The 20,237-nt window shown below is 38.5% G+C and overlaps 1 protein-coding gene across 1 annotated transcript in view; it reads right to left on the bottom strand.

Moving 5' to 3' along the window:
* Positions 1-20,237, bottom strand: part of TM9SF3 (transmembrane 9 superfamily member 3) — a 45,587-nt gene that overhangs the window by 7,749 nt on the left and 17,601 nt on the right. The window contains exons 4-9 of the mRNA XM_074154505.1: positions 17,564-17,724; positions 15,072-15,149; positions 14,005-14,136; positions 13,306-13,472; positions 10,543-10,637; positions 8,513-8,643 (exon numbers count right to left, since the gene is read on the bottom strand). Of these exons, the coding sequence (XP_074010606.1) occupies positions 8,513-8,643; positions 10,543-10,637; positions 13,306-13,472; positions 14,005-14,136; positions 15,072-15,149; positions 17,564-17,724 (764 nt within the window). The remainder of the gene's footprint in view (positions 1-8,512; positions 8,644-10,542; positions 10,638-13,305; positions 13,473-14,004; positions 14,137-15,071; positions 15,150-17,563; positions 17,725-20,237) is intronic.

Genomic DNA, 20,237 nt, shown 5'->3' with positions numbered 1-20,237 from the left:
CTCCTAGTTATGAAGCATTAGTCAATACACATCTATTTTATCAAATGGAAGGATCTATTTCCAGAGAAACTTCCTAATAAACATTACCGAGTATATTTTCTTGCATCAATTGAGAGAAGAGAACCATTATAGATTTTTTTTTTACTGCTTTCATCTAATCGTTATACTCAATACATTGCAAAGGAATGAAATGGAAATCATCATGGTACTTCATCGCAGAAAATTTTGTCAGCTTCTCTTGAACTTCCGCAGAGTACACTATCCCTGGGAGCTAACATCTCGCAGTTGGGCAGCTGCATAAAAAACTATAACTGCTGGGTGCAAAATTTGTAACCCATCCAAAAAAGAAACCCAAACAAGAATTGCAAAGCCATGTCAGAATGCTACCAAGCAAAATTTTGGGTCTGGTCTCCACTATCCACCAACCAGGTGATTAAGAACACAGATTGTCAAAGACACAAGTACGCACAAAGCCACTGATACGCACAGGTCCACAATTTAGAAGGCCAATGGCCCTAATTACACACAGAGATCAGGTTTATGCACAAAGCAGCAAAGTCAAGACAATGTTCCAGCTCTTTCCAATGGAAGAGCTCCCCTAAAATTTTACCATGGCAGGAGGGCTAGAACTCGATGGTCTTTAAGGTCCCTTCCAACTTTAACCGTTCTATGATTCTATGATCTTTTCTCCAGTATATGTATGTAGCTCTACTTTTGCTATTCCTTGAAGGCAACATATTTTTATCTTCTAAACCAGGAAAATTCAAAGTGTTTTGCAAGACATTCTTTACTCGTAACTCTTCAGCACAAAATCAATTAGCAGTAGCCAGTGTGTTAACATTTTGATGTTGATAATTAAAGACAGAACAGTTGTCTGTAATGCAGTAATTACAGTTCTTAATATTGACCCTGTGACCTTCTCTATGCAAACATATGAAAATACTGCCTTTTAAAAGCATGGTTGCCTGAGGCTCTGAGTACACCCTGGTGCCTCCTGAGAAAAGCAGCCATATTCCTCTTTCACTCCATCAGGACACAAAGTCCACGGCAGCAGATTAATCCTAAACAATGGACGGAGGACCAGGTCGAAGAGCTACGCACCGACTTGTTTAAGAAGCAGTTACCACAGGATAAAGGCAGGCTGTTCACATATGTTATATCTACAGAAATCCATGGCAAGTAGCTGAAAAGCAAGAATCACTTTGTGAAATGAGGAGCTGCATTACATTAGCTCAATACAAACTTAGCATTAAGTCAATCACACCAGATTAAGGCAACATCTGACAAAAGCCAGTGGGTTGTTCCTCTATTACTGACTTGCCATTACTAGGCCAAATATGTATAGAAAATGTTGCCTGGGGTTGGATGGAGCAAGCCTTCATGCTTCACCGAAGGGTACACCAAACAGGTGTTCAACGCACAGAAGCACTGTCCAGACTGCTTTGTATATCTTTGAGGAGAGGTTATTAAAGAATTACATCATAAGCTTCTAAAATATGAAGCTTCTTTGATAAATAAGGAAAAGCTAAGTAATATTTATACTTGCCAATAATAAAGCAGATTTTACACAATTAATACATCTTTAGTATCTCCCATTTATCTTCTTCCATTACTGGAAAAAACCCACAGGTTATCAAGCATAGTATCCTAGGTAGGACACTGATGTTGCCTAAGAATAAATTACAGAAGTATAAAGCTCACTCCCTGAACGGATGCAGGATCCGCACTTGAAAACTGCTCAGTTGAAAAGAACGAGCAGAAGAGATTTTTCAGAGAAAAATATCAAAAAAGTATCAGAAACATCAAACATCTTCAGTCCTTTACGTTTACTAAAATCCTGACTAAAAAGTGCCAGCTTATTTGAAGTCCACTGAGTAGAAGAGATGTTCTAGAATTAAGGCCTGGACAGGATCCAAAGAATTTCTGAGCTGACCATATTGAAGCCATTTGCAAAAAGAGCTTGCTCCGCTTCCTACTTGGCCAGGACCTCCAGGCGTGGGGCGGCAACTGCCCATGGTGCTCCCTGGCCCTTGGCAGGTGGGTTTCAAACCTGACTGAGGCCAGAAACTCAGACAGAGGCAGCATGAAAGGGCATCTGTACTGCTCATCCAGCCACAACTGCCTTTTACAGTGCCGTTATCAAGGTGTCTGGAGCTTCGTTTCTTGATTTTGGAAATTAACCCTCACTGGAGACAGTGGTAGAAAGTGAATCATAGAATGGTTCGGGTTGGACCTTAAAGATCATTGAGTTCCAACCCCTCTGCCATGGGCAGGGACACCTCCCACTAGACCACGTTGCTCAAAGCCCCATCCAGCCTGGCCTTGAACCCCTCCAGGGATGGGGCAGCCACAGCTTTACTGCAGAAAAATTATCCAGGAACAGCCTTGGGTTCCCAGCTCACCTGGAACAAAACTTCGTACCTTGGAACTGTCCATATTGCAAAACATATTGACCAGAGGGAACCCACAAAGAACATAACCTCAGAGGACGAAGCAAGCAAGAACCATCCAGGCCTAATTATCTAGGAGTTTGCCAGCTTATTGGTAAAGAAAGGCAGTTGATAGACTCTCATTCTAGTGACACCAACTGCAGAGCTCAATGGCTTCAAATCAGGTGGGCAAGGAGTAGGCCCAACTTGCTGGCCCAACGGCAGGGCAGGGTTGCTGTGTTGTCCAGGAGACTGACTCAGCAGCAGCTTTGAAATCTAAAATGTTTATCTGCATAAAACAAGCTGAGACAGACAAAGGTTCCTTGAATAATGGCTTCAGGAAGTTCTGCCAACCTGTTCCCAATATGCTTCTAATTGGCATCCGTCAGAAAACCCGAGTGCTTGTGGTTCTGTTACCAGATCAGTGTCAAAGCATCGCTGATAATGGTGTAACATTCCATTAACCACTGGGCTGAAAAATGAACTGATTTCAGACAGAACAGTTAGCATCTTCAGTGCAATCTAGTAAGCAGCAATTAGGTAAAGTCAACATTTTGTTAAACAATGAACTGCCTGTCTCAATGCCATGCGATGTTTGGAGCACAGCTGGAACTGAAGTGCATTTTTTTTCTTTTTTCCTGGCGCCATTCAGGAGTCTAAAAATTATCTGAGATGATTTTGCACTGCAAAGGCCCAACTAAGCGAGCAAACAGAGACCATAGTGCAGACTCAGGAATGTCTCCTGCTCCCACCTGTCTCTGATAAACTGTCCAAGCTGATAAAAACGTGAATGTTCTGTCTTCTGAGATAAATCCACCTCAGTGGCAGCATCCTGCTGGTCTTGGTAGGTTGGCCAACACAACCAGTGCTAATTACAACGAGCACGATCTGTGCTGACCTCAGTAGCATCTTCTTTTCTGCTTTCCACTCACTGTCCGACTCAAAGGTAGTCGACCTGCTCAGACCGATGCTTGCTGTAAATGACTTTCTTCATTCTTGGCAGCAAGAGTCTCATCCGGATGCAAGAGATGACTGGAGACAACTGGCTTTTCCAGCTTCTGCCTTTTCAGGCATGTTCCTCTTAATTTCAGATCTGAGCTGAAGACATTGCTCTCTCCCAAACTGAAGAGGTATTGCTTGTTGCCACGGATGGCGAGGGCAGCGACGATGAAGGCTCGGCAGTGCCTAAGCCTTGAGAGTTTAAATCCAAACCGAAGCAAACACAGGGCACACAAGTGTCTTAACTGGAAAAGAGATGAAGTTATGAGACTTCTACCTCAAAGGTTTTGGAGAATGAGATTACAATGGCAAAAGCAGCTCAGGCACTTGCTGGTCTCCATTTGTCCATCACGTATGCTAAGAGGAAAGGAAGGCAGATCACCACACGTACCTGCTGTGCCCTCCCTGCAAAGGTCACTGGTAACATACTAAAAAAACCAACCCCCAATAGTACCTGTTGCATGACAGGCAGAGATAAGAAAGTTAGGTCTTAGTGAGCCTTTTGAAAGAAGTATTACTGTAACAGCAGCCAAGAGAAATTCAGAGAACGGTTTTAACTACCACTTCAGAAAACACAAATTATGCAAACTGGCAAATCTACTACATCCACAAACCCAGTTTTCCATCTGACGAACAAGCACACACTCTCCATAATCCACATTATTGAACACAAGTTACAGGAGTTTTTCTACCAAGCCAGTACATTAAAACATATCAAAACTGTTGCAGTTTTGTTGTACAAAATATCTTATTTATACACAAGCATCCGATTTAGTTTGTGGGGTTTAGTTGCCATAGAAAAGATCGTCAACCTCACCAAGCCTGCATTCCTTCTAATCCCTTTTTGTTTTGTTTTCATGGGGAAAGAATATTCTACTCCCCTTGACTGAACGTGCAGGATTCAGTTTTCCTTATTTGAAAGGAAACATTGTCAAGAGGGATATAATTTATGTTCTAGTGCCATGTGTTTCATATTTTCTGACAACTGTAGATTAAACTTCATTCAAAGGTGATAATTAAAATTTTTATGAGCATATCTAATATTAAACAGCTACTGGCAGGCTACGGTGCCTTGACTGCTTAATGCACAAGGGAGAAAAGCAATAAAAATTAACTGTCAAAGCAGCAGCTTGATCTTTCCTGTCAGCTACCAAAACTGCACTCCCAGTTGTGAGACTCTCCCCCCATGTAGAGGTTACTGAATCTCTACAGAGAAACAGTTTTCTGCCCATCACCTGCCCAAAAATTATACAGAATAAGAAAAGAATAGAAGGCTTCAAAATAAAGTGATATTAACGTTATTACAACTAAATTGTTAATCTAGGGTGCCGCTTTGGGGAATAAATTGAACTGTTAAAAATTTGGACAGAACCATTAAGCTGTGCCTATTTTCAGCAAATTTAGTTTTTTGACCAAGGGTTCCACAGCCACTTTCAAGCAATCTGAGGAAACACCCTGTTGACTGTATATAATAGATTTTTTTCTATTTTTAGTCAGGTGTCTTTCCTTATATGGCTTAAGGTATGAAAATCTTTGGCGCTACCAAATCCTCCTTTTCCAGTAGCAGACAATATTCACATCGACTTCAAGCTGTCAGGGATGGCTGCAGCCTGGATTAAGCTATCCGTTGGAGGAAACATTTTTTTTTTTTCTAGTTTAAACAAGGTATAAAAGATGCAAGCACTAGGATCTCCATCCCAGGAGAAATTCAGTGTGCATAACCTTATTTAATTAAATCATTAAAAATGCATACTGGAAACATTAGCCACGCAGGAATCTACTGCTCAAACAAAACAAAAAATGCTACATCTTAAACAGTTTAATAGAAGCTTCATAGATTCTGCAGCCAGAATATTACATTAGTCATAGCAGCCTGAATGGAAATTTTTAAATTATGTATCACACAGAACAACGTAAGCAGTCACAACTTATGAAATGCCAGAATTAAGATGGTCCCTTCAAATTCAAATTCAATCACGCCTTATTTCAATAAGAAATTCTGCATTACTTAGGAAGTATTTCTGTATAGAACTACCACCACACTCCTCATAAAGGTATGTGGAGAGGTCACTTCACTTGCCATTACTTTAAATTATTTTGAATTGTTCAGTGCTCCATTTTTTTTGCATAAACTTCAAACAGAACAAAAAAGAAAGATGACTGATCAATACACCAAAAAGACTGACCAAAATCAAGAGAAGGTAAGTCAAGGTGTACAATGCTTTCAGAAGAATTCTATGTTCACCAATAACAGGATATAATAAACAAAATATCCCCCAAAAAATCAACTTTGGGCTCCAAAAGAATCAAGAATTCAACAGTACCCACTGCATTTCTATAAAGGTGAAGAGATGACAGAAAAGACCCAGAACTTTTATCTCCTTCATATGCTTTGGCACTTGAAAGCTTTAAACCATTAAGTTTTAAAAAGCTCTCATATTTGAATAAAATCTGCCACATTTTTTATCGCATTTTGAAGGGAAGGGCAGCTGAAAGGTATCCCAGGGAAGAGATTAAACCTTTCTTGAGGCTCAGGGTGTATTTCCCTACAGAAGGTTTGTCACCGTACAGGTGGACAGCTTGCATGTATAACCAAAAGGGCTACAGGCAGAGTCCCAAGACCGAAGAATGATTTCAGGAACAAGCTTTGGATCTTCCCAGTCCCCGCCACATCTTCGAGGAGATCCCAGCCGTCGGGAAGGAGACAGACAAGGTGAACGAAGCTTTGAAGTTCAAACCAGACTGCAGCAACAGCGAGGTGTACGAAGGTCCTGAAGAGCCCAATCAATTTGAGCATTCTAAGACAAAGTGTGGAAGACCAGATACCAGGCAGATGAAAGATGCAGCAGCTGTAGCTTGCACGTCTTGGCTTTGACGCCATCAGCTGTCCTTACCTACGCTCCACAGAAAAATCTGTTTGGAGGGAGGAATTAAGGGACAGAGAGGAGACTACCCAGCAGTTCACTGGGAAACGGGCATATCATATTTAAGCATAGTCTCTTAGCAACCTTGTAGCGCAGAGATTTTTTCCAGCAACTCAGTTTCTGCTTTTTTGCAGATTTACAGCAGTCGAGTAGAGGTGGCAATTCTTGCCAGCAATTTAAATCAAGAAGGGTGGTTTCAAGTTGTATCAGTAAGTAATTTCTGTGGTCTAGTACATTTAGATGGCAGAGGTTTTATTTCCCCTCACATTTGCACTAGAGAATTCTGGAAGTTTCTCTATATTGAAAACAAAGGTATCTTATCCATAAAGCCAGAGGGCTTCCCGGGGACTCCAACCTGAAGCATAAACACAGTCATTTCAAACAATTTTCATTTCCTTCTGCAAACCAGTTTCATTAGTTGATTTGAAGTCATTAGAGCATGGCTTATTCTGATGAAGTTTCCGATTCATAACCTGCTCCTACTAAAAGTCTGCTAACTCCACTGAAGTTTATTGCCACAGCCATAATGATTCAGACACGTTCATAAAACCTTGAGAACATTAAAACCACTGTGTATAAAGAGTCCCAACATCCTGATTAAGTGACCCCTGAAGATTTATATTCCCATTTGCTTTTGCGTGTACACGTTTCCATGATCTTCAAATACAAATCAGCTGAACAGATTTACAAGACAAACTTCAGCACAGGTAGAATTCCCTTCCCTTGGCGTTCCTGACCTCCAAATGGCAATACAAGTGAGAAATGTGGTATCATAAATGCTTGTTCAGGAGTAAAACAGAGCCTCTTTGCACATATCAATGTTGTAAACTTTTTCTGACAGTACTGTATATGGCTACTTGCTTTGGAAAGAAAAACCAATACAATATTCCTTTGGGGCACTGACCGACTAATACAAACATACCCAGAGACAGAATTTTTAGTCTAACTTCTCGAAGAGAAACAGAAAAATTCAATCAGCAGCTTACAAACATGTTTAGCTTGATATTATATTTAGTAGTTTTGTAACAACGAATTCAATTTTAAAAGTTGGTATTTAGGCATGTACTGAAAATACTACTACTAAGGAAGTGACCAGAACCGGCAATGTACGTGCAAAGTAATGGTTCCTCCATCAGTAGAAGATTATTGAAAGCCTTTGCCTGAAACTGAGAATTGTCTCTCTTTTTATTACCATTTATGATTTCTACTACATTCATTAACAATGTGTTCTTAAGAAGTATTTTCAGTATATTTTACTGAATTTGATTATATCCCAAATAATACAATTTGGAAGACAGAACTTGTGATACTAAGCTTCATTTTGTGGTAGATTTAAACTAAGGAGGAATCCAAGGCTACTCAAACATCTCTGAACAGATTGAACAATTTAACATATCACAAAAACTGATATGTGAAGAAGGGAGCTATAAAAAAAGGTTAAAACTCAATTCTGCTCTCAAATAATACCCCTTGCAAGCTCAAACAGAAATTCTGCCAAAGTGCCAAGCCACTATTTCCTACATTGCATTGACAGGGTTATTCGAGGTTACTTGAAAGGGCCATGACAACAAACAAAATCCTGACAAAAGCCAGGAGAAACAAGAGAAGTCATCACAATTAAATGAGAAAGTAATCCAACCAGCATCGTTTTTCAAATGACATGGTTAATACATAGACACAAGACCATAACTGGACACTAAATACCCCTCCACAAAGTGAAGACAGTGACACATTTTCGTCAAGCCCAATCTCCTCAGGACTTCTCATCTCATATTGTTGGTTCATCTTTTGTTTTTATTTCTTCTGCTTGACTGCAATGATTTGGAAATAGATTTCAGTTGAAATCCTTTTGTATTGCGTTTTAGCTTATAACCAGTTTGCATTGGCCACCCAGAAGAAAATTTGAGCTAACTTCCCATGTTGTACTAACACTAAGCATGAATACAAAGCAGAAGTGCCATTTTAAGCAGAGAGAAGACTTGTAACAGCTGCTGGATGCCAACTATTAAGATTAAAACGAATTATACTTGAAGCACCTTAAAAACCTCCCGGAACACATTTCTAACCAGGAAGCTAAAGCTATGACTCAAAATTGTATTTAGACTAAAATGTAGTTTTCCTGTGTCTATGGCAGGTAAATTCTCCAGTAAAATGACTCACCATGGTTCCAAAGGGTATAGCTCTTGAAGCATGGTAATAGATGGCAATGAAGTTAATGAAGAAGGCAGTTCCACACACCATTGCTGGAATAAGGAAGGCCCCGATGAACATCTGCTTTATCCATCGCCTTCCTGTAAGAAGGGACATTCCAATGGGACTGGTGAGATACAGCGTATTTCGTTTAAAAAGTTATCAGCAAGCTCTCCAGAATTTAGGCATTTGACGACTTTGCCACCCCCCCGAAAGGTGAAAGAAATAAGTAACAACATACTGCATCGATACAAGAGCCAAGAGTCAACTAACAGTTTCACACGACTCCTGGCAACTCGCAAGATGCAGTGCAATAATCAATTTATTAGGTCAGGTGAAAAGACAGGAAAAGGGATACAGCGTGAGAACATTTCGGCTGAAGAACAGCATATGCTGACTAAGCTGGCCAAAGAAATCGGGGTATGAAATGTAAGTGTACACGAGCTGCAGATTAGTAGAGAGAACGACAGCAGAGCTGGCCCCGTGCAGAGCCTGGGATCCCCAAGAGCTCACGGGAGCTCAGCACATGCCCTGGGTTGTCTTGACCCAACTAAGCTGACTCCATGACTCCATATGTTCGGGACACACTTAAGGAACTGGCTATCCCTGGTATAAAGCAAAATGCCACAGCATTTAATATACAGGACAAGTCAACTTGGACATCTTCAACAGCAGAAAAGGTGGAAGGAAAGCGATTCCTACACCCCAGGCATAGAGGGAACAGCAACACTTGTTAGCAGCTATTGCTAATTTCAGAGCTCCCTGTGGAGCTCAAAAAAACCCTCTTGGGCAACAACACAAGAATTTTCACTGTCTGTATGCCCTTAACTTTCTATGCTCTTAAATACTGTCTATATTTAAATTCATTACACCATAGATGCATCTGTAATATGCACTAAATAGAAAAGTCAGAAAACTAGCATTTGCTTTTCAAGACCATTATGTGCATTTTCACCATGATGAGCCAACATAATTAGCACTTCACGGTTCAATATATGTTTGATCTGTAGAAGGAAATAAAAAGCAAATCGGTCCGAACCCTACAGCCCCGTACATTTTAGAAGAGCAACCCGAATTCACCTAGATCTGTTTTTCTACATATTGCTAGGTTTATACACAAGCCAAATGAAAAGACACGTCTAACCTCCAAACTCGGAGCAGATTAGAGTGCAGTGGAGAGAGAATACTACCAGGTATGTCACGCTAAAAAGATACAAATTTTCTTTTGCAAACTTACCAGAACTATTTTTTCTAAAGCACTGTAGAAGGTAATAGATATTGATTACTCTTTTATTGCAGCACAGGGAACAGATGAAGCTAGTGGACTGCAAGGATGTTAATTGGTCATAATCCGGAGGCCTAGTGGAGAGCACTTGCAGACAGCCTGTCCAAATCTGTTATGTCAATTTTTATTGGGCTTCTGCTCTCTACTCATACTCATTTTGAATTTGCTAAGTATAAAGCAGAGCACATATTGGAAAGCAGAATAACCTTCTTTAAAATATGCTATAAACACTATTCTCCATCCACAGTTAATGGGCTAGTAAGTACATCCTTTCCGTGTTAGTAAATATAAGCCCCCCCAGTACCTATAGACGAGGTCTATGTAGGAGTCATCTGGAGAAGATGACATGAGCTGTTTAACAGCATGTTACAGAAGAGGGAGAGACTATTACACTCTCCGGATATCATGAGCCAAACGATCATATACAAGAGTATAACAAGCAATTAATAAGATACAGCTGTTAACACTACTTTTGCTCTTACTACTTTAAAATTAACAAAAGACTTCAGGTATCTTCAGTTAGAAAACGCAGCCAATACTGAATAGGAAATAATATGAAAGTTCAATATACTCAAAGTATTTTATTAGGAATTTAATGGATTCCATCTGAATGGCCTAACTCCGTGAGGACATCTCTATATTGGTGCAAATCAGAAAATAAGAACTTCTCCACATAACAATGTAATAAAAATGCTGAAACATGAAATCAATTTACCTCCTTGTCTTGCATAAAGGCTTCCTCCAAAATATCCATTCACTGGCGATGTTGCAGCATAAACAAATATAGCTGTACTAAGCATTGATCCTCTCCTATAATAAGCGATTTTTTGGTAAAAGAAATAGAAAAACAAACAGTATTAGAGCAAAAGATTACAGAAAACACATACATTTAGCAGAAGCAGTTATTTACTATTTTTAGATAACGTAAAAATTTGAAAGTGCTTAAATTGTAAAATCTGCATAACAACGAGAACTGTCTGTATCCAACGCTTCTGGCCACGTTTAATTCAATCTGGGAAAAAGTTCTGAAATATTACATTCTTTTCCAACATGCATTTATTTCCACTGGAGTGGGGAAAAAAAAAAATCTCAGCTCTGATCAAAATACTGACATTTGGATGTGTGTACCTTGTGCATAAAGAACTGAACTATTTATTTGACATATGTTAAATGTAAGATTCAACTACTGCAGATAAATGGTGCTCTGTTCTTAACATAAAGGCCAGTATTAACAAAAGTATACTACGATTCTGAATGATGTTTCTGCCATCCTTCAGAAATTAATTTTTAATATCAAAAGTGTTCATCTTGCAGAAAATTAGAAAACCTGATTTAGAAACTATAAATACTATAATGAAGCCACAAATCAGCATGGAGTAGTCCAATCAGAAGAGTTTAGTCATTTTTAAATTATCACCTCATTAAATATTGGAGTACTCACTTTGGCATAATTTTTCTGAAATTTTACAGGCAAAGCTAATAATTTTAAATCACAAAAGCCATCTCCAAATACATTTTTAAAAATCATGTCTAAGAATAGCAAGATGTTAAGTGTTATTCATGAATAGAGCTGCTTCCCCCTACTCTTCGATAGCGAAAGGCAGCAGAAGGTTTTCAGCCAGTTTGCTGGACTTTCTTCACATTAGTTATCCTGAGAGATTACAGACTATTGGCATTTTGACTTTTGATGGACCATTACTGACTACCTGATTACTACCTGCCAGAAGTAATCTTTAGTACAGTCAGGTTCCATGAGTGCATGGATTGAACTAAGCAAGTATACCTGCTGGTCACAAACACTGAAGGAGTGTTACGCTAACATTTGCTTCTCAAAAAAAAAAAAAAAAAAAGCAATAGTTCCATTTTCAAAAGCTACTGGTTAGACAAACCAATTTTAATTCCTCCTAACTTAAGACAATTTAGAAACCCCAGAAGACCATGCACAGTCTGAAGTAACACATGTAAATGAAGGCTACTAGTAAAATGACCAGCACATGTTCATATAAAATTATCTCAAAATTTCCTGTTCTCGAGCTTGCTCACATTTCAAATATTCTAATGCAAAAGCTTCTCAAAACACAAACCAGTATTAATAAATGAATAGCTGACACAACCAAATTTCACAGAGAAACTCTAGCTGGCGTCAGCTGCACGATCCCTAAGAGTTTTAACAGCCCTGAAGAGCACTGACAGGCCATCACTCTTGTTATTCTGCTTTACAGCCTTTTTCACTCACATCACTATTTTCCTAATTGTAAGAATTGCCTGCACCGGATTTGGTCAACTGTTCTGTTACACACCCAGAATTAAACTCACTTTGAAAGTGATATAAAGGTCTACTGCAATAAAAGACTAAGTGCACATATATTTTAAAAAAAATTACTGTTCTGGCACATTCTACAACTGCCATTAGGAACGTACAGCTTCCCTACAGCGCACAAACATTCTGAAGTGTTTTCATTCCCCCCTTTAAAGGGCTGACATGCTGTACAATTAAAAACGTGTATGTAAATCAAGCCAGAAACGTAACCATGGGGCACAAGGGGGGAATAACACCATATGAAAAATGAAAATATGCCAAGATGCTGGTCCTACAGAGTGGCTTTTTAAACACACCATTAAAAAAAACCCAAGAGTTCTCTCTAGTGGCACAATAGAAGTATTACAGCTTGTTAAAATCAACAGGTGATATTCAAGGGAAAATAGAACAGAGATTTGAAGTTTTAGTCATTACTTAAAATACAGCAGTTGTAAAAAAACAAAACATAAAAAAATAGGAAAATCCCTCCAGTATCCAAAATATGATCACTACAGAAACAGATGAAGTCTATCCAGGAGCAAAAATCTCAAACAAGTAAAATGTAAACGAAGAGAACTAGGTGAACAGCAAGTGGTGTGTTAAATTTAAACTTGAGTACTCTCTGTTTATTTTAAATTAATTCTCTGCAGCCAGGACCACAGCCCACCTACTGCTAGAGGTTTGACACGCAAGACAGGCTAAGCATTATCTGTTCGAAAGAACTTAGGAAATTAAATCTTCATTCCTGAGAAGACTTGCGGTTAAACTGGCTTAATGCATTGTCAGCAGTAAACAGGACTATTGACAACACATGGTGGGGAAAAATAGGGTAAGAAATACAGTAGTATCTTGTCACTCCAGATGAAACCGGGAGTTAAATATGTACCTCAACATTTATTTCCCATATAATCTATCCATGATGCTGCAGAACAACAAACTAGTTTCATAATAAATCAGGGAAAAAGCAAGCATTAAAAGAGTAAAATTAAAGGAGACCAACTCAAGTGATAAGAGTAGGACAAAGTTTCATTATAACTTAAAAGAGCTCTTCTGAATACTACATCTGATCTAAATATAAAGACTCTCAAACATTTTTCTTCTGGGCCAGTTAGAATATTCATTTTTGTAATTATTTTGTTCATTTAAGCATTTATATGCGGAAGGCAAAATTATACTTACTCTGTGTATAAATCTTCTATCATTGCAACAACAATGACTATAAGAGACACAGCAAAAATTTGACAACCAGAACCAATAAGCGAAGAAAATATTAGAGGATGACTGGATGGTCTAAAAACATCTCCATGGACCTGCTTCCACCCGTACTCATCACCCAGATCTCTATCCTAGGAACAACAACAAAAAATGTTAAGCCTAGTCATGACAATTAATGACAAACACACAAGCTCAGCACAAATTAAAGGTTTGATTTATTAAAGCAACTCCAAGTGCAAGTATCTCTTCTCTCCTGAATGCATCAAATCTTGGAGAAAAGTTTACTTTTCAGATGCTTATGAAGACAACAATAATTACTACTTGAATGTACAATGCGGTAAAATCTATCAGATTCCCTCTCTGTCCCTAAAATCATCTGAAGGGCTTAGGAATATACACAGGCTTCTATTACACACTCAGAATGGATCTTATTTAAATTAAGTGTGGATATGAACATTAACACAGTGATTACAGACAGAACTCTGCGTTGCAACCTAAGAGCATGTTATAAAGAAAACCACTAACACTTTCAAGACACACACACGGCACTTTTCTTTCCAGTTGAAGAAAGCCATTCAGAGCTGCTGACACAATGAATGTACAAAGAGAAAACAATAAACCTTAAAAAAAAAAGATTTTAAAAAGCACGAATGCAGATCTTACCATATCGTCCATTTCCTCCTCCTTGCTGTATCTTGCGTAATCTTTTCGCAAAGTTCTCATTAATATCATAGACACTAGGCCAACCAGAAAGATCACCATCATAAAAGAATTGAAAATTGAAAACCAGTGAATCTACAAAAAGAAAACACATCCCTAAGGTTTAGAACTGTAAACATGTTTCAAATTTGTTCCAATAAGGATAAATCGTTGCCCAGCAGGACAGCTTTCAGCTCTAGCTAAGTAACAATAAACCCATATTGTAAGTAACACAACATTTGTAGAAAGTCCCACTAAAACTGGCCTGTGAAACACCATATATAAAGCTTTTCAACAGCCACGTCTGCTCATGGCAAAGGTATCACAGCTCAAACAAGTGGCTGCGCATGCTCCCTTGGTAAAGGAAAGGCATCAGGACGTACTGCTGCCTTCCTAGAGAAGAGGTTGAAGTAGTAAAAGCGATGCTCACAGCTAAAAAGCTAAAGGAACCATTGCTTTGCACAGGACCAAAATGTGCAGCAGCATTATTTTGCCTCTGACAAGCACATCTGGCTTTCATTGAGCTCCAAACAGATTCCAAACCGATTCCAAACCCTCTAATTTCAGAAAGCAATACAGCTCAGTGTACAACCCTTAAGGAAATTATAACCACAGGTTTAAACTGTCACAACTGACATCGCTAATGCTTTTTGCTCTGCATTTACTTCAGTACAAAGCATACCTATGTTAAATTGCAGTTATTCAGCTAACAAATCGTACAGTTGTGTCCCTGAAACTTCATTGCTTCCCATCACGTGAACCTATTTCCTTGAACTGCCTTGTATTTGCTGCAGGCTTGGAGCTTGTCTGCACATTTACTGAAGTGCTCTAAAAAACTGGATCCAATTATATTTGAGCAACAGAACTATCACTTAAAACCTACAGTTCTAGACGTGTCTGTTTCATTGTCTCAGAACACCTGGGACACCCAAAAATTCAAAGGTGTCATCCCCAAACTCCATGATACCTTCCGGACTAAAGGAACTATTTTGAAGGGGTATTTTGTAAGGTTGTCTTAGAACAATACGTACTCTGTGCTGAAAGAAAGATGGGTCGAGATACTTGTCAAATCGGTCTTCAAACTTCACATCCGATTTCTTCCATTTCACCTAAGAGAGAAAAATTTGTATTATAATATGTTCAGCTATACTAACATGCAGAAATCCAAATCACATTTTAAAAATCGTCCACTTCAGATGTTTTCTTCAATATGAATTCAGGTTTTGGCAAAAACAACGGACTGATGTTATTAAAGACTGGTATCTACAGGTCAGACATAGAATGAAAATCATCCACCTTGGCTCATGGATCTAATCTTGTCTATGCTTATGTTTAAGAACAAGGAAGAATCAGTGTTGCACCACAGCACTCGCTGTCTCTGCAAGACTAACCAAAGACACAAACTTCTAGTCACCAAATACAACAAAGCCTTTTCATTATTATAGGAGTAGTTCATAAAGATACTCATGTTGAAGGTGCCAAAACCAAAATCCACCAAATGACCTTAGTTTTGTCAAAGGAATAGTTCAAAGATGATATTTTTCCCCCCACAGTAGACACTCATAAAACGATAAGGCAATACCTTTGAAAAATCCTCCCAAATTTGCCCAAGATTTCAGAACAAAGGTTAGAGAAATAAAGCATGTTTAAATATGTTCAAGAACAATGTGCTAGAAAGCAGTGGAATTTTTCCAAACATTTTATTTTGCTGCCAGCACACCCCCTTTTCTCAACATTTCCACGTGCTGCATCGTATGAAAAGAGACTCGTGGAGAACATCACCAGCGTCCACTGAGTGATGGCAACACCCTGTACTTCTGCTCCCCCAAGGGCAGCTGAGATCTGTTTTGCTGCTGTGCACTGAAACTGATATTCAGTGAAACCATCTGTACCTAAATTCTCCAAGTACGGTGCCCAAGAAAAAAGATGCAGTCCAGCAGAACTGAGGAAAATGAAAAGATATAAGAGCAGATTTAAACCAGATGCCAATAGGAAAGGGCATAAACTGAGATACAAGCTGGCTGGAAGGGAACCGGATGAAAGGGATCAAGCTGGACTCTAAAAGACAGACATTAAAGTTTTAAAAGCTACAAGCTAAAAGCTGCAGCCTAAAAAAAAAAATCTATAAGACCACAGGATTCTGCGATCTAGTCACTTCAATTGCCAATAAATAACTCTGAAACCAGCTGGAAAACTATGTGTTTATGGCAATACTGTCACAGGGTAAGGGCATATTACTGCTATCAGTTACTCCACGAGCTGCACAGAGGACTGCTTTGGATTTGGAAGATTTAATCATACTAACGATGTGCTACTAATATAGTGACAGAAAGTATTTTTCAGATTTAAGCAGATACATTTCTTGTTAGAGCATCTGCCACTAACAAGTACTGCTTAGAACAAATCCACCAGAGACAATCTGTGAATTAACCACCACACACACATGCCAGCCCTGGAATTGCCCAGTGGTGCCAACAGAATTGGGTAAGTAAGTCTTGAGCTCTGTACACTAAAAGTATTTTAAGGGAACATCTAATATTATTTTCATTACTGGCAGCTGCTCAGTGCTCTCCACCTCAAAATTCAGAGAGCAAACGGACTTCAAAATGCTGATGGAATTTGAAATACAAAGTTTCAAAATTTCTACTATCGATTTTTCAGTAGAAATAGGGAGATTAGTGCAAACATAATTCTAGGAAGCACATATAAAAAACAATTGTCTGCACTTCAAACTATGCAACTTCCTCAGCACAAGACAAATGTAACAGTGGCAAGAATATCATTTGAAATAAAATCTTATGCTGACACCTACTGCTAACACATTGTAGAAAAGCAATGCATTAAAAACTAGCTTCTGTATACAGATGTGGGGAACGAGGAGTGAACCTTTACGCATTTAAGTAACATCAAATAAATAAGAAGGAAAACTGAAAAATTAAATTCGTAATCTCAGATCAGCAAACATCATTTATTCATTACCTTTAATCATAGCAATTCAATGTAATAGCAGAGGGCTTTGGAGAAAACCTTACTAATAAGGTTATATAAACAAAAGAATTTTCTACTGGAATTGCAAAAACAAAATAAGCTTTGATATTAACTGCTTGCAAAATATGAAGGCTTATACAGGGTTTTGGTCCTAGCTCAAAATCACTCCAAATCTGTGATGCAAGTATCAGAGCTCCAAACATTAAGAAAATGCGCGCCTACTTGGGGGGTCTTCTATACTTCTAGTCTCCACACCTTTGGGGACATGTTCCTTTCCCACCAAAACACGTTTCTGCAGATTATAGAAGCTTCAGGTTGTTTGAAGTGTTTCAAAAGTTACCATTTTTATATTTATTCTTAATAAACCTGTCAAGGTTTTTCAGCAATGAAACAAAATATTCAAAGGAGCGAAAATGAATCTTCCTCTAATATAGCCTGACGTATCAATACATAGTTCCAGGTGTACAAGTACCTATTGTTGAGCTATTTCACCACGTAGAATTTCCTATTACAGATGCATCACCAAATTACTTACTGAATATGACATCTGGATTTTTGTATTTGGTACCAATTTCACCTTTCCTTCACTGGTCAGATTGACATCTACAATTCTATTTCCATTGTAACCGATTTCAAGTTTTTTGTAAGTCCAAAGGTAATAATCTTCACCGTTTTCATCTGCTTCCCCAACAATACCTGCGTAGGAAACAAGCATAAGCATCAATTGCAGGTATGTTTTTCAAATACTCTGTAATTATTTTTTTTAAATATGCCTTAGAAAAAAATTTTGTCAGCTAAAAAAGCAACATAACTACAGTAAAGAGAACACAGCAGAACTTAATCACTTCTTTTCAACTTTAATACTTGGATTACATCTTCAATCCACAGGTATCTGCAAGAAGCATCTTGTAATGGTATTAAAAACAGCTACAAACACTGAAGAAGAAACAGAAGACAAAAGAGTTCCTCTAGTTTTATTTGGAATTCTTACCAGATAAACAACTGGCTGAATACAGATTTAATTTCCATGAACAGAATTTAGCCAAGACCTCTGTATTTTCCCATCTCTCCCTTCACTCATTTCTCTTCCTCTTAAAAAATTTACTTTCATTCTGTATTCCTCATTAGTTGACTCCCACACACATACTTTTTGCTCTCATTTGCACAGAAGCTTCCAATGCTTGCCAAGAATGATAGTTTTTGACTACTCTCTCTGTTACTTTCACGAAAAAATTGAGGAAGTTATCATTTACTTGAAGATTTTTAGTGCCTCCAAAACAGAAAGCTGTTCAGACGCTCCTGGAGCATCAGAACTCAGCTGAATTCAATGTTAGCCACACTTAAGTTCTTAGTTTTCAATAAATTGCTACAAAATCCAGGAAAATTCCAGAGAACGTACTATGCTGATGAAAAAAACCCAACAAGTCTAGCTTTCACCAAGTTCACAGGTTGCAAGTGTCATCTTTAATATCAAGACCATCCTACCAAAGGTCACATACAAGATGGAAAACCACAATCAGCAAAGGTGGGAAGGGAGTGGGAGAACAAATAGGTGAAGGATATGGAATAGGTTATCACAAAGGACCAGGCGTATGAAGGAATGGCACCTCTGCTTTTTAATTTTCAAGGTGGTATTTTTCTGTCATGTTTTTTACTCATGCTCATCTGTCAGGATTGCCTCGTGTGTGCCATCCACACGGAACACGTGCCAGTTTGTGCCCAGGCCATACAGCCTACACCTGGCACACCATCTGCTCCCATGGTACCATCCAAACCCATGACAAAGCAGAACCTCTAAACTACCTGAAGGACATTCTGATCTACAACTACCTGAAGGAGTGAACTAACATAGTGCTCCATATACTTAGAGAGATGGCCTGTGACAAAGACAGTCAAGCCCAGTCACTCTACTGTGGCTTTTCCTGTTCAGGAAAAATAGAATCATTTCATCTGAATGCACTTAAAAAGATCTGGTTGCCTTTTTTCAGGTCAGAAAATAAAGTGTAAACCTTCCAAAGCCCTCAAACAGCAGTTTGAAGTCATTGCCCTCAGTTAAGCAGTTAAGAAAAGTTATTTTATGCCTAGTCTTTAGTGAAAATAGAGTACTCCTTATCAGGTATTTTGAGGACTTCCTAAGGAAAAATTCAAATATTAATGGTTGTGGGTATGACTTTGACATTAGTAAGCCCTACCAAGGTGAAAAATCATGAAGAACATAAAACATGAACCTAACTAAAGTTTGCCAGGAAACAGGAGGACTGTATCACGTAGTAACAAAAAAGCCATTTCAGCACAAGATATTTTTTCATGCACCCAGAGCCTGAAATATTCTTCTTGTTGAACAGAGATCCAGCAAAACCAGAACTAATGTAGATAAGCTACATTCACGGTTTTCTAAACTAGACTTGGAACACAAGGTCAGAAAGTTCCAAACAACTATCAAAACCAACTTTGTAATACCCTACAAAGATAGTACCTAGACTCTACGTGTTTGTTAGCTGTAGCATTAGGAATGACGACTTGTGCGAGATGTATAGTAAAGGCCACACAGATCAATTAGGGTCTACTCCAAGCCCTGCCACAGAGCTGTTACACATACCAAGCAAATCAGCTGAAAAGAACGAATACAACACGAGTACTTCTCCTCTCAGGAATTATAACGTTATCTCTTAAAACCAGATATATATAAAAAAGAGCAAGAACCTTCCTGAATAACAGATAAATAAAAAAATAAAAAGGACTAGCATTTCTGGCTGGGGCTTATGCTCATCAGATATCTACTTTCTAAAACCAATTAAAATTATAAGAGTGAGCTAAAAATCCAGAATGAATGAATGATGGACAGCACTATTCAGCATAATAACTATCAAAAAGACTTTTGTCATGTGGCTTGAACTGTAGGAGTTGTGGGATTGTTGTTTATTTTGGGCTGTTTTACCTTCTTCACGGAACACAGGAAACAAAGATCTTACCTTAACAAAGCATTTTGCAGTGCTTTTCATTTCCCTTTAGTTTGTACCTACAACAGGGAGATTAGGGCTTGGGGGAGTTGGTTGATCACTATCAGTGCAAAGTACGATCTACACAGTATCCTTTACTAGGTGTGTGATCACAGGTTACAAGGGAGTAACAAAACCCAGAAATCTTAGCAGACAATGGCAATAAGGACACAAATTTTTATTCAGTTCACTTCTAAGCCCAGATTAATA

This window comes from Numenius arquata, chromosome 10, assembly GCF_964106895.1.
Source record: "Numenius arquata chromosome 10, bNumArq3.hap1.1, whole genome shotgun sequence".
NCBI lineage: Eukaryota > Metazoa > Chordata > Aves > Charadriiformes > Scolopacidae > Numenius > Numenius arquata.
The sequence above is the reverse complement of the archived record's forward strand: the minus strand, read 5'-3'. Positions and strand labels throughout refer to the sequence as shown.